The sequence below is a fragment of the Panthera tigris genome, chromosome F3 (assembly GCF_018350195.1).
Source record: "Panthera tigris isolate Pti1 chromosome F3, P.tigris_Pti1_mat1.1, whole genome shotgun sequence".
Lineage (NCBI taxonomy): Eukaryota > Metazoa > Chordata > Mammalia > Carnivora > Felidae > Panthera > Panthera tigris.
Genome location: NC_056678.1, coordinates 19234129 through 19249160, shown reverse-complemented (window position 1 = coordinate 19249160; position 15032 = coordinate 19234129). Strand labels below are relative to the sequence as shown.

Here is a 15032-nt window from a genome sequence, read left to right as displayed (position 1 = left end):
AGCTCTGCTCCTCTAGCTCTTACGACTAGCCTGTTAAGGGACAGAGTCTGAGAAATGGGCTGATTGCTCAGATCTTGATCTAACAGGGCTGGAAGACATGGGGAGAGGTTGATTAATGGCATTTAAAAGCTTGCCCCAAGTTGGGTATCATGGCCAAGCCCATTCTGTTATTTAGGAAGGCTTGACAAGAGTGCCTATTGTCTTTCTTCTCATAACCGTGCCATGCCGAGATTGCTCGTTTTGTCCCTGGGGACAAGAAGTTGGCAGTGACTGGCTTCTGTAGGATGTCCTGAGGAAGGCCTGCTCAGTTAACAAGCCCTGACTGTAGGAGAAAGATTTTTACCTGTGGGGACCAGTGAGCGTGTGCCCCAGAGATGATTCATTCATCCTTTGGTTGGTTTCCTCTCCCAAAGAGAGAGAGATTGAAGGATAAAGGTTAATATGCTTTTTCCCCCCTCCTCGTCATATAGTCTGTTGAATGTGGACAGACTTCAGCAGACATTATCACAAAGCACCCATGGCTCTTACCTCATTACCATTCTTTCATTGGCTAATATTTGTTGAGGACAATCTAATAATAGGGAATATTCATTAAATACTGTTCTAGGTGCTTAACATGAATTAACTAACTTAATTTTCACATCAATCTTTTAGGTAGACAACTATTATTGTCCTGGCTTTATAAATAAGGACATTGGGAAACAAAGCAATTATACAGTTTCCCCAACAATAGACAGCTAGTAAGCTGCAGCTCCAGGACTAGAACCCGGGTCATCTGGCTCCAGAACTTTCACTCTGAAGCATCTATGCCTACATGAATACAAACTTGAAACAGACAGGGCAACAATCTCCAGGGGCCCACGGTTAGAGGCCAAAGCTATTCTAGAACAACCAGGCATCTTCTCAAAGGGAGAGCACACTCTGATATCCATGTAAGAATAGATGGGATTCAGAGCTTAATATTAGAAACTTGCTTTTTGCCAGTTATGATCTGTTTACACACAAGAGAAGGAGGGCCTCTCTCTCATTGTGTGAGAGAGCTTCATGGCCTCTGCACCAAACATTCTAGCCACATTGGGAGATCTTCTTCTTCCCACACCACAGTTCATCTCCTTTCTTCTACGGAAGGCACATGTGGATACCATCTGATTTCTACCTCCTGAAAACTTTCTTCAAGAAACAAATAAAACACTAATGCCATTTGAAACCCAGGATTTCACCACAGAACTGATGTTTTCTGTAAGCATTTTCTCTCTCTGCCCTTCTAGACAAAATGCCCTTCAGGTCACTGGGGACGACCCTCAATGTATATTTTACCAGTTTTCTGCGACCACTTTAGTCAAAGTAAGCAACATCTTGAATTTGCCAGAGAGAATTTCCACTGGAGACAAAAGAGGAAGGGCTCAAAATGAATTCCCACAGGAGTAATGTAGATCCCTACAACAGTATCCATGGATCCACCATTTTGCTTAATAACTAAAGGCAAAACTCCCAGAATGCTCCTGGAGCAGCCGTGTGTGACCATTCTCTCTTCGCCCCACCAAAGGGTCACCCATCAGAATGCCGCATTCCTGTCAGAATGACTGGTTACTGTTTCCCCAAGTACAGGTTCATGTGCAATAACTGACCCCAGAGAAACAGAATGGCACAGTGTAAGAGCTTGTCACATTAAGTGATCAGAAAACCATTGCCAGCTGATAGAACGGTTGATGGTGCAGAAGTGATTACAGACACTCCCCATGGGCCAGCTCGGAGCTCCCGCCCAAGCATCCAGCAGCTGCCAGGCTTGGGGCTGGGACTCAATGAGAAGAAAAATCTACTCAGGGAGAAGTGATAGTTTATTCACTCCAGTTTCTATAGCCCTTTGAAGTGGATGGTGGTGTTGGGATTCCCAGCCTAACATTTCAGTTCCAATATACTTAAAAAAAAAAAAAAAAAGTGCTTCTAAAAGATTGGGATGAACTGAAAAGTCTAAGGTAAATTAAATCTTGTTTTCCTGGACTGGAGGGATTTGCTGCTTAAATACATTCTAGGGTGAATTTTCTCTCTCTCTCTCTCCCAGTCTCTGAGGATGGGAAAAAAAATTCTTTAATAAAGAGAATCATTATTCTGAATTTACTTTATAGAAAATTTGTGGGGGGGTGCAAATGTTCAGTTTCTTGTACATTTACTGAACATCAAGTCAAACTCTTCTGCCCATTTACCTTCACCTGAGCCGGCGTTAACTCTGCCTCTCCCAGCCTGAGTTGGCGGCATTCTGCCTCAGTGGCCCCAGCAAATTTCTTCCGTAGTCTTTAGAGGATGGCGCGGACCAGAGCCACTGAAGCAGAGTGTGAACTGCAATCCCGTCCAAGACCAGACCGGATCCAAGCACGATGGAAGAAAGAGAAAGGGTCTGAAAGGAGAGCTGGGTGGGTTGCTCCTGAGAGCGGACTTTCTCTGTCTGTACCAGCCCCTCAAATGCCTGATCTTGTCCCTTCCTCTGCATCCACGTGTGGGAACCCAGGACAACAGCTTCTATAAATGGCTGCTCTTACCATTTGGGAACCTTCCAGGGATGAATACCCTGAAACCTTATTTCTGAGACCTTATACTAGCCTCCACAGACTGCATAGTTATCGCAGAAACTTTAAAAAACTCCCAGAAACAGAAAAATGTCTCTAAATATATCGTAAGAACCCAGATTCTGGAGTCTGGCTACAAGGAAGCTAATCCTGGCTCCACCCTTACTAGCTGTGTGCCCTTCCTCAAGTTCCTTAACTTCTCTGGACCTCAATGAGCTCATTTGTAAAAAGCGGATAATAACTGTCCTTCCAATATAGGACTGTTGTAAGGATTGAATGAACTCGTGTGCATAAGCCATGAAAAGTGCAAGATCTAGCAAGGGGGCCAAAAATTTCAGTATGTTCATATGACTAGAAATGCATTTGCCAAACGGTTAACAATAGCAACCTCTAGTTGCTAAAAGGAACAAGGGACGTTCTGGTTTTATTTCTTTTTGTGCTTTTTCCTATTTTCTCTCTTTCTGTTGCATTAGAAACTAATTTGTAATTGGAAAAATAGATGTCTTTGATAAAAGAAAAAACTTTCAGCAAAGCTCCCAGGGCTGTCTGAAGGCCACGGGCAAGGTGAAGAGGACAAAAGAGCAGTGACAACAGGGTGAGTGGGCAGAGGGATGAAGGGGAAGTTTTTATTCAGAGATGCACTCGTGGGAGCCCTGAGGCTGGCTGGGTCACCCAAGGTGAGGATTTTGAGAACCCTTCTATTTTTGACGTGCTTGGCCCAGCAGCCAGGCTCATCCCTCATCAGATGAGCCCGGCCAGCCTCATGGCTGACTTTCAGCTCCGACGCTCCCCAGGATGGGCCTAAAGGGCCAAGAAGACATAGCCCTTGTCCACGCACAAGGCCAGCCGCGGCTGTGGTGGGGACAAGGATGAGGGCAGACTTGCCCCCTGACCTGGAAGATCTCCCCCGACCTCGAAGGCAGGAGCTGGAGCTGCCCTTCCTTCATTTGCATGTCTAAGTAATTACAACTCATGAAAGTATCTAACCCATTAGTTAAAACCCGGCCCCAGCGTTTGACTCTGACCTCCTGCGGCAGCACGGGCCACACGCTGACTCCATGCTGCCTGGTTTGTCCTCAATTTATAAGCAGCACAGCCTATAAATAGAAACCCTTTTGCTCAGTTCCCCAGGAGGCATCAGCAGGTTTTCCAGCTTGTATGTGTTTTCTTCTTTCTTTTTTTAAAAACCAACATGGGAGGCTTATTTTCCCTGCCGGCTGCTCCCCCGCCCTCTCCCCCAGTTCAGTCTGGGGGCACGGGGAGCTGGCACAGCACCTGCAGCTCCGGACGGTGGGCGGGGAGGGGGGGCGCGGGGGTGCTGCCTGGCTCGGGTCCTGACCCGCCGGGCCCCACTCACCTGTAGATCCTGTACCTGGTGGTGAAACCCTGGCGGTAGCGCTCCATGAAGTCGGCATACTCCTGGGCGCGGTGGAAGGGGCCGCGGTCGGTGAGGAGCCAGTCCAGGGGCGGCTGGCCGGCGGAGGGGGCATGCTGCTCGGGGAGCGCGGCGGCGGCGGCCGTGGCCGAGACCGCCAGCACCCAGCCCGGGAGGCCCAGCGCCAGCAGGGTTGCCCATGGGGCCGCCGCCCGCCCGAGCCCTCTAAGCCGAGTGCCGCACTGCCGCCTCATGCTTCTCCCGGGCGGTTGGTTTCTTCATTCTCTCGCCACGCTCCCCCGCTCTGTGCCGCTCCTCCAGGGCTCCTGGAACTAGAAAAGTCCGACACGGCGATGTCAGTTGGACACCCTGGTCTCAGCCCGCACGGGCCTGTGCGCCTCGCACGTCAGGAACCCCCTTATGCTAACGACACCTCTTCATCGCAGGCACTGGGCAAAGTGCTCAAGGCACGTGTTCCCTTCGATCCTTAAAACAATCCTAGGGGGAAGACCGCCGTCCTCATTTTCACACGTGTGAGGGTGAGGGTTAGGGAGATAAAGAGGGAAGGAAGAAACCACATTTGTGAACCCTGGAGGTCTGCCCAGCCGTTCCAGGAAGTTGCTTCCCTTCCTGTGTTGACTCAACGCCCTCTGCTTCTGTCTCCCTCCCTCAGAATGTTCGCTGGGGGTCCGTCGCAGGCCCACAGCGTCCCCACTGCCTCGAAAAGCTTGAGGCCAGGTGAACGGAGACCCCACTTCTCGGGCAGCCAAGCGTGTGGCACAGAAGTAGGGAGGTCCCGTCGTTGCTGGGAAGCTGGGTGAACTTGAACAAATCACTCCCCTTCTCTGGCTGTAGTTTTCTCCTACAGAAAATAAGGGGGCTTGATGAGATAATATCTAAGACTCCTTCCAGCCTTCAGGATCCGATCCCTCTTACTGAAGGCCGCGCAGGAATGGTGTTAAGAGCGGGAAATCGGATGGCCTACCATCAGAGAGCAGATCTGAGTACACACGAGGCCTGTAGTTCTGTCTCCACAGGGCATGGGAGCCCCCTGATGGCAGGGCTGTGTATTCTTCTGTCCCAGGTCCCGAGAGCAGAGAGCTGGTGTTTAGAGACCCTCCTTGAAGGAGTGAATGAGCATATGCCCGGCCTTCTCTGAGTAGAAGGGAAGGGGCCAGGCAAGAAGATTCTGGCTTTCAAAACTCCTGACTGCCTGTGACTCCTCATATTTCATATGGCCTTCGATCTCCAGCGCCTGCACCTTGTCTAAGAATAAACAGTCATCTTTACAAACCTTTGGGCAGACACAGAGGACTGATTCGATCCTATGGAGGTCCTTACGATTGCATTTGTCCCTCAGATCTTGAACAGCACATGCCGTCTCCCCTCGCCAAGAGCACTTCAGTGCTAGAATGTGCTAGGATGCCTTCTAACCCCCACCCCCCAGGACCTGTAATCTGTGGCCTTGAGGACTTTCTCTGGCTGCCAAAACCAAGGAGACAGGCTCCTTCCTTGGGGATGAAACAAGGATGTTAATTCTCTGGTACTTCCAGAGCCCTGTAAGGGCAGACAAAGTAGCCTTCAGCATCTGATTCACGCCCCCTTCCAGAGTCCCCAGTGTCGTCTGCAATGGCTCCAGTTCAACAAAACCACCAGACTTCCCTTGGACCGGTGTGAGCCCTGAAGAGGCTTCCGGGAGGCGGGGCCAAGCATGAATCCTGGATACACAGAGCCTAAAGGCTGGCCCGAGTGTGAGAGACCCGAGCCTCAGCATTTGTACAGGATGCTTTCAGGAGGGTTGTGGCCTCCTCTTGGAAAGATGCATGAGAATATGCACCTTCAGACTCACTCCTCCACCCCAGCTAGGAGGTACTGACCCCCTACTATGTGCTCCTGGGTAATTCTTTAAAAAAATTTTTTTTTAATGTTTATTTTTGAGAGAGAGAGAGAGAGAGAGAGACAGACAGACAGGCAAAGCACAAGCAGGGGAGGGGCAGAGAGAGGGAGACAGAATCTGAAGCAGGCTCCAGGCTGGCTCTGAGCTGTCAGCACAGAGCCCGACATGGGGCTCAAACCCACAAACTGCAAGATCAGCCAAAGTCTTAGCCAAGTCAGACGCTTAACAACTGAGCCAAAGTCAGACGCTTAACAACTGAGCCACCCAGGCACCCCTGTGCTGGGTGATTCTTAGAAGCTGCCCCAGTTGATTCTCACAGTAAGTTTGTTACAATGGCGTTATTATTACAGGTTTGCCTCTCACCAGGACTCGGTGGAGTTGCGCTAGGAAGATGCAGAGACAGAATATGAGCTTAGATCTGGCTCCATGTCCAGACCTTGCCAAGAAGGCTGTGCCTACCTAAAGAGCTGGTGCCACCACAAGACAGATCCTCATTTCGTGCACTGGTCGAGACAGAGGCCAAAAGAAGAATACAGAAGTGACACTGGCCTTACTGGGTCTCAGAACATAGCACAGAATTCTGATCATTAAAATAGGTGATGCTGGCACACAAACTGGATGGGCAGATCAATGATATAGAACAGACAGCTCAAAAATAGAGCTCATTATCAACAAGAGCTAAGCATACACATATACATATGAAAACATTACAGACTAATTGGGTAGGGGATGGAATATTTTAAACATCGCATTGGGAAATTAGTTCCAGATGGATTAAAAAGTTAAATATAAAAAATAAAATCATAGAAGGAAGAAAAATCCCTGAGTGTTTTATAATAAGCATGCATTACTCTTGAATCAGGGGAAAAGTGATATAAACTGAAAGGAGTCCGCCTTGCACATGGTGGGGGGGGGGGGTAGGACCTGTTTTTACAGGATGTAATCCAATGAGGATGCCCAAAATATTTCTCATTTGATCATTCACACATTCATTTCTTGAGAAGCATAAATTGGGAACTCCTAAGACACTATGCTAAGCATTGATTATACAAAAGCAAGGGCTCACTCCATTATCTGAAACTCTATTGGTGATTAATTCCTCTTATAAAATACTGTTCTGTTTTTAAAGGCATGTTGACAGAGGGGAAGGGAGAAGGGTCATTTTGGAGACTGGGGCTACTTGACTCTGCAGGCCAAGGCAGCAAACACTATGAAGTGGAAACACACTGACCGGTGGGAGAACACTGTGGAAGACAGTATTCTAAAATGGCCCCGTGTCCTTCTGTGCACTCCCCCACATAATCTCCATGTCCTTCTGTGCACGCCTTGCATAATCTGCTCCCTTTGAGTGCAGGCAGGACCTATGAATATGGTCAGATACTACTAATCAGTTACTAATCACTTAATTTTGAGTTGTTCAAAGGGGAAAGTATCCTTGGTGGGCCTGACCTAATCAGGAGAATGAGAACCCTTAAAAGAAAGTGAAGTGTCAGAGAGACAAGCTCCTGGTGATGTGAAGAAGGCAAACAGCCATACTGTGAATGGCCTATTGGGGGGCATGCAGCAAGGGACTGTGGGTAGCCTCTAGGAACTGAGAGCAATTCCCTGTCAACAGCTAGTAAAAAAAAAAAAAAAAAAAAAAAAAAAAAGAGAATGACAGTCATAGCCCAAGAAAACAAATTCTGCCAACAGCCACGTGAGCCTGGAAGAAAACCCGGGGCCCCAGGGAAGCACCGCTTCCCTGACTGACACCTTGATTTCAGTCAGGTGAGACCTGGAGCGAGAGGACCCAGCTAACCCATACCCGGATTCCTGACCCCCAGAAACTGCAAGATGGTAAATTTGTACTGCTCGATGCCACAAAGTTGGTGGTAATTCATTCCACGGCAATAGAAAAAATAATACAGACAACATAAAAGATGGCAATACTCCTCTCCCGTCCTGTGCAAAGCCTGGTCTGGTGAGGGGTTTCCGTGCTCCCTGAGGAAAAACCATCTGTTGTTCTTGGCACGCGAGAAAGCTAGCGTGGCAGTTTCCTGAGCAGAGTGATGCTGCTCACCTCCATCCCCCCCGCTGTCTAGATTACAGACCCCTCAAGGTCAGAGTTCAGGTCTTTGTTTTTATAATTCCAGCCCTCACACATAGTTCGTCCTCAAATTTATGTGACGACTCAATTCCGTGCGTTTTATAGATGGATCACGGTGAGCCAGGGACAACACGTGGCATTGGCTCAGCTCCTGAACTTCTTGGGCCCTGTGCTCTAACACGGGGTGGGGGGGGGGGAAGGAGGGGGGGGCAGTGGCGGCCGCCACCTCGCCTGCCAATCAAGAGTTTTCTGAGGACAGGTGTGAAAGGCCGTGTGCTCTTTGAAAGAAAGGAGATACGTTCCGTCAATGTGTGCTTCTTGCCATTCTTTGTAATTAGGCTTTTTCAGAGCTCACAATGTGCTGGAACCTGCCTGCTTCTAGGAGTATCAGCTTTGGAATCAAATGGTTTTGATTGCCGGGCCAAGTCTGCTGAGTGCAGCAGGATCGCCTGAATGCAGCGCTGACTGCTCCCGGGAAACATTTGGCCTTGGAATCCTACGGCTTCCGCTTCGTCGCTTTTCCTCGGCATCTGAAGACATCCCGACGAAAAGATCTCTTTTCAAGAGGGAGAAGTTTTAAACCGGTTTCAAAACTTTCTCTTAAAACATCTCTAGACTGTGTTCCCTCACCTTTAAAAAAAAAGACAAAGTAACGGCTGCACTGACAGTTGTGCGAGAATTAGGCTCTTTCAGGGGAAGGGCTCTGGGGCCATTTCCTGTTTACGCTCCACAAATAATATCACTAGGGATTTTGTAACAGCAAACGTCCAGCAAATTATAACCATCTCAATTCTCCTGACTTCTGGTGGGATTGCTAATATTCAGCAGGTTGAAACAATTAGCACCTTCCCCACAATGCTTCCAAGGGTCGTTTTATGCTAAAGCTGACTGTGTAAGTAAACCTCCATGTTCCGCGTGAGTATTGTTAAAGTCATGGCTGAGCTAGCTCCTTGAGGAACAAAATACAAATGTACTTGTGAGAGCCAAATAATTCCATTTACTTACACTACACCTACGACAGAGTTTTACACCTACACAAATAATAAATTAGCCTTGGACCAAAGGCACAAGTGAAATAAGTTCATCGAGCCGTGAATAAAAGGGATTACGGTTTTGCCAATAGAGAAAATCAAGTACAGACCAAGTCACGTGAGAAGCAGGCAGAGCGGCCTTTGAAATGGAGAGAATCGTATCTCCACCACTCTGTCAACCAGCTGAGGACCTGGGGGGGGGACAGTGTCATGTTCTCCTGGTGATCTCAATCTCCATTTATGCCCGGACCTGTCGATATGCAGAGCAGTTAGGATCTGGGGCGTCCGCTGCTCACGTGCTAAATCTTGGCAAATGAGATAGGAACAGAGTCTCCTCAGGACTCCTGGGTGGCTCGGTTGGTTAAGCGTCCTACTCTTGATCTCAGCTCTAGTCTCGATCTCAGGGTTGTGAGTTCAAGCCCCGTAATGCACTCCACCCTGGGCGTGAAGCCTAATTAAAAGAAGAATTTTTAAAGAAGTAGAGTTTCCTCTCTGAAAACTATTCTAGAGGGAAGGTCGCTTATCAGAGGAGTTGAGGGCACGGCCAAGCTAAGCTGCTGTTAGAGTCCAGAAGAGAAGGAGAAATAGAAAGTGTCATTATAATTAACAAAATCATTCATTCTGTCAACAATTGTCATTAATAAATGCCAGCATAAATCACTTAATATTTGTGTGGTAGTTACTGCTTACGAAGCACAGGTGATAAAATTACACTTGAACTTCATCTTCCAGATTTTATCCCCTTTTAACAGATGAAAATGCTGAGGCCAGGAATGGATGTGAGCTGCAAGAGGGAATCAGGTGTTTCAGCGGTCGATCAATATCTACCTGCTTTAAAACATTTTTTAATGGTGATTTATTTTTGAGAGAGAGAGAGAGAGAGAATAAGCGGGGGAGGGGTGGAGAGAGTGGGAGACACAGGATCTGAAGCCAGCTCCAGGCTTTGCACTGTCAGCACGGAGCCCAACGTGGGGCTCAAACCCACAAACCATGAGATTATGACCTGAGCTGAAGTTGGACGCTCAACCAACTGAGCCACCCGGCCGCCCCCAGGTCTACCCTCTTAAGATCCTCCGGTATCACTTAACGTGATTCACATCGATAAAACTACGTAGGCTTTGCCACTTACAGGTTCCCTTGGGAGCAAGTCACTTCCCTCTGGGAGCGTCCTCTGGTCATCAGTGAATTGATTTCAGAGGTAAGATGATCCCTAGGATCCTGCCCGGTGCCGAAATTCCATTATTCTATGCAAACACAAGGGGCGCAAATATATGGGGAAAGGCATTAAGATTTCAGTCCTATTTGGGAGGAAACTCTGTTTCAGGAAGGGAGTGAAGCATATAAAAAGTGAGGTATAAAGCCAAAATCCTTGCCCGTTGGAGCAGTGACATTTCATAAAATGATTAGGCAGTGACATTAAATAAGTTTTCAAGCCATTTGAGTGGTTAATTGGCCAACTCTATTGAGGAGATGTTTTCTTGAATAAATCTGAGGGTGTCTTTGGTAGACACTCACAGAAAGCGTGATTTGTTCTTGTCCTCCACCACATGTTGGTGTGAATTCGGCCTCCCCTTTGTCTAGAAAGGGCAGACAGACAAGAGAAATGACAGGGCGTTCTGGGGTGGAGATTCCTAAAGGGCAGGTAGATGTGGAGGGCTGTTAGTTCACCTCAGTGACTTTCAGTCTCCCCTCTCGTCGGGATGAGCTCCAGCCTCCACAGAGACTAACCACGGCGCGTTTGCCCTGGTCATAGGCTCCTGGTTGCCCTTCCAAGAGCTTCCGTCCTGGCCGTCGTTCCCCGCGTGAGCCCAGGCAGATGTCACACCCCGACGGCCATGTCTGCTCTAGGCTCCGTGACACAACCTTCGGTTTCTCCCCCCAGAACCGGCCCGGAACCATCAAGCTACATTTACATTTGCTGCATTTCCCGACCGCTGGTCAGGAAACAACTTAAAATAGGTGAGGCATATGGATATCCTCCCTGCGTAAGATCAGGGGAGCAAGATTAATGATTATGTGTGCAAAGGTAGGAGCTAATTATAATGACTGTTTCCTAAATGTTCTTACATTCATCTGAGACCTCTAAGAGGAGAGGGTGGAAGAGGGGAAGGGCCTCGCCGAGGTCACTCCACAGAGAAGCAGAAGGGACACTCACACATTCGGACTCCGAGACCTATACCGCAGCTGTCCTCATCCTCACCCACTTCTGTCCTTCAAACAGCCAGTTGTTAAGCAATTCCTATGCACAAGGAATGTCCTAGGTGATGGCACTAAATCTGATGCACAGACCCAGAACTTGCCCTCACGGAACAGGAAGAAAGTATAGGACTTGGAGGTCCTAGGAGTTTAAAAGAACGACACACACGCATATGCCCATGCGCGCACACACACAGCTTTAGTGACAATTAGACTTTGTAGGCTCCACCCCCTCAGGGCTCCAAATTTATAGGTTTCTGCTGTGTGATAACCAGCCCTTCACTTGTCAAGGGCGGACTCATCTGTCAGTCGTAGAGGCTTCGTACGCGCCTGGGGGATGTCCTTGGCACTTTCCTTGGAGAGACAAGCAACCTGACAGGCTTTGCCTCACACAGTAAAGCCCGGGTCTCGGTGTCTGACCAGGGAGGCCCCTATGCCCCAGAGCTTCTCTTGAGGTCACGGAGGCCTCCAGAAAAGGGAAAGAAGGCAGTGCTGATCAAACAGAACCTCTAAGCGAAAGGTTGTCTATTTCAAAGCCTTTAAAACCTGGTCTCCATGCAGATCAACCTTCCTCGAAACCACTTCCATTATACTCCTTTAGGAAAGAACAGCAGTTCCTTGTGGCCCTGAGCTACATCTGCCCTCCTCTGCCACACACCGAGACCCCCGCCAGCGGGTCCATGGAGAAGCACCACAAGCATAGGCCAGCAAGTCGAGCTGCCCGGCTTCTCACACTGGCTCCAGCTCCCTGGCCTCAGTTTCCTCTTCTGTGATGTATATTAAAAAAGGGTAACAATACTCATGCCTCCTCATAGGGTTGTGGGGATTAAGCGAGCTAACATTTACAAAGCCTCTAAAAAGTGCCTGGCCTGTGGTGAGTGCTGTGTATGTGTTCGCTGTTATTTCTTCCAACGCTTCAATGTAAGTATCAGAGCCAGAAAGAGTCCACAGGCACCACCTCATCCACTATGGGGTTTTGTTTGCTTGTTGCTGTTTACAGGTAAGAACACTGGAGCCTAAGAAGGTAAAATCTCTGTTAAAGAGATGTCCCCGTTAGCCTTTGGGGATCTCTACAGGTCACTCTGAGTGGCCTCACCGGTCTTCCTCCCCAGGCCCTCCATAGTTAATGACTCAGAAGTGGGCAGTCCATCTGCCTTTCTCTGTGGTCTCTGTCACCTGACCCTTTGTTATCTGCCTGTGGGCCCTAACACTGTGTTCAATTCTGCCTCCCCCTCCTCTCCGTGAGTCTGTGTCTGCCTGTGACATCTTTTAGACTCATTTTCTCCAACAAACTTCTCAAAGCTTGGCTCTGTGTTCATTACTTGGTAACTTTGCCTTCTTTGGGTCCCTGATTAATTTCCATCTGATCATGTCATAGAACTGGGGGGAACAGGGTGAGATCCTGGAAATTAGCTGGAAATCATCCAGTGGTTCTCAGCAGCCTGGAGTGTGTGCGGTATATGTGTGTTGGTGAGAGTGATGATGGGGGTGGGGGTTGGTACAGAGACAGAGAGGGAGGGAAAGGGAGAAATAACTGATGTCCTAGGTTGGGGTATATTTCTATGTTTTGAAATATTTTGCAAATCCCTCAAGGAACTTTTGATGCAACTGTCCAGTGCGAGCCAGTGATGGAATCCCCTTCACAATGGACAAGAGATGAGAAAACATAGGGCCACAGAGGTGCGGTGAGTTATTCACAGTCACGTCGCTGACTTGGGGGCAAATCAGGACGTGAACCTGGCCTCCAATGCTATGCCTAGAGCTTATTCTGTCTATTTCACACGTGTCCGTGAGAAATTGACATTTCCAGAAGTGGGAACCCATGAGTTCCAGAGCCCCCATCGTCATCATCACCAATTATTGCACAGGCATCAATTACTATGTGCCAAACACTGGTCTTTAAAACTTTCCATTCATTGACTCATTTAATTTTCACAGAACCTTAGGAGGTGGATGTTGTTATGCCTGTGTTACACTGGGGAATGCTCAAGAACAGAGAAGCCAGTAATGTTCTTCCAAGAGAGTCCTTAGTATGGTCAAAATGACCTAAAACCTAAGATCCACAGACTTTATTCTGTTAAGGAAGCTGTAGTCACAGAGGTTATCCTGGATGCCTCTAGGTTACTCACTCTCATTTAAGAAATTGCTACGGAGTGATGAAAAGTCTAAAATCTTAGAGTTTAAAAGTAGGTCTCGCCCAAAATCATTTTCCTGATGTGGATAAAGACATTTAAGCCTTCTGCTTTTGGGGAAGCTGTGTGGCTCCTGTTTAGATGGCCTGTCAGCATGGCCTTAGGAGAAGGCAGTTACATATCACCTGCACTATCTTAAAATTCATAAGGTCAGGCATGTTCCCCCAACCTGGCCCTGGGTGGACGACCCATAGGTGCTGGTTTCCTGCACAACCCCTGAGTTACTGCGCTCTTTCCTCAGACCCTCCAACCAACTGGGCCTGTGCCCAAGGTCCCCATCCCCTCCTTTCTACCCAATCTTAGCGTGTGCATCTCAGGTAAGGGGTTCGCATCCTTCTTGACTCCTGAACCCGCTGCCCTCAGCTCCCCTACTTGCTGTTGTAGGAGACAGACCTCCAAGAATTGCCTACCCTTTTGCCTAATTCTGAACTTCCCCCCAAGCTCTTTTTGTGTTCCTCTTGATGCGTGCTGGCCAAAGCTGGTCCTCCTGCGACCAAGATCATGCCAATTGCCGCCTGCCTCTGGATGTGCCCCTCCCTGGGTCCAGCTACTGAGTCATTTGCTCCAACCCCTAGCAGACTGCTGGTTCCATCCTCCAGAGAGGAAACCTTCTCCATCCCTGCCTCCTTCCCACCAGCCCGGCTTCCGCTGCTCAAGCCCCAGCTCGCTTCCCAGCAGAGCCAGCTTCTATATACACACAGGACAATTTAAGTATTTCTTTCAGGCCTGAGAAGCCAAAATAAACCTAAGCCAATCACGTAGAAATTGCTCACCACCTTGCGGGCAGCCCCACCGAGGTGGGGCTGACGAGCAACTCTCCATCCTGACCCTCGGCCCTCAATGCTACTCTTGCTCTTGGCTTCCCGCCATGCCTGTCACTGAATCTGAACTTTTAGCCCAAGCTCTGCCCTATTTGGGCCTTGGCACAGACCAGAATGTAAAATGATAATTCCCTGAGCTGTGCCAAACAGCACAGAGCTCCCGAGATGTTACAGATGCAGCTGTGACCAGCAAACACATTGTTTCCGGGATGGTGTTTGTAAATATATGAGCTGCCCGACAGCTTGTGGAATTAAATATAGATGCTACATCACAAAGTCTAGCTAAAATAAACTATATGCTGCTCAATGAATGTCAATAAGTACACGGAGAAAGAATCATTATCCCTTTTCTGCAGCACAGTCCAAGGAACCCATCCCTAAGTGGGTTTTTCTGTTTGTTTGCTTGCTTTTTGAGGAAGGCAACATTTCCCCCCTCCCCCCGCCCCCACCAGGCTTTTGACTGGTCCCGGTGGGCAGCCGGGGGAGGGTGGCATGCAGTGACCGAGTGGGCACGATTGGGAAGGTTGCTGCGCTGGGTGTGGTGTGTATGGGGTGGTGGCCAGAGCCAGCCCATCTGAGGTTCCCGGATGGACCAGGCAATCACAGTCAACCTTTCGGGATTGCTGGCTTTGAGAAACCATTTTTAGAAGTACGGTCTGAAGCGCACTGGCGGGTTCGAGAGACATGATGGAAAGCAAGCTGATCCATCACGGCCAGTCCTCTCTCCCGTTCTTGAGCCGAATGCCTCCCCTTCCCTCGCACTGATTTCTACTGGCTGCTTGTATATTAGCAGCCTCTTAAGTGAATAACGGCAGGTTACCCGAAGCTGGCGTTCACACACTAAAATCGGCATCCCGAAGGAGGTTTCTG

General features: G+C 48.7%; 1 protein-coding gene across 2 annotated transcripts in view; it reads right to left on the bottom strand.

Moving 5' to 3' along the window:
- The window catches only part of BRINP2 (BMP/retinoic acid inducible neural specific 2), a 120522-nt gene that overhangs the window by 59035 nt on the left and 46455 nt on the right, over positions 1-15032 (bottom strand). For both annotated transcript variants that reach the window (XM_042976370.1, XM_042976371.1), the window contains exon 2: positions 3922-4271. In XM_042976370.1, the coding sequence (XP_042832304.1) occupies positions 3922-4193 (272 nt within the window). In that variant the 5' untranslated portion in view covers positions 4194-4271. The remainder of the gene's footprint in view (positions 1-3921; positions 4272-15032) is intronic.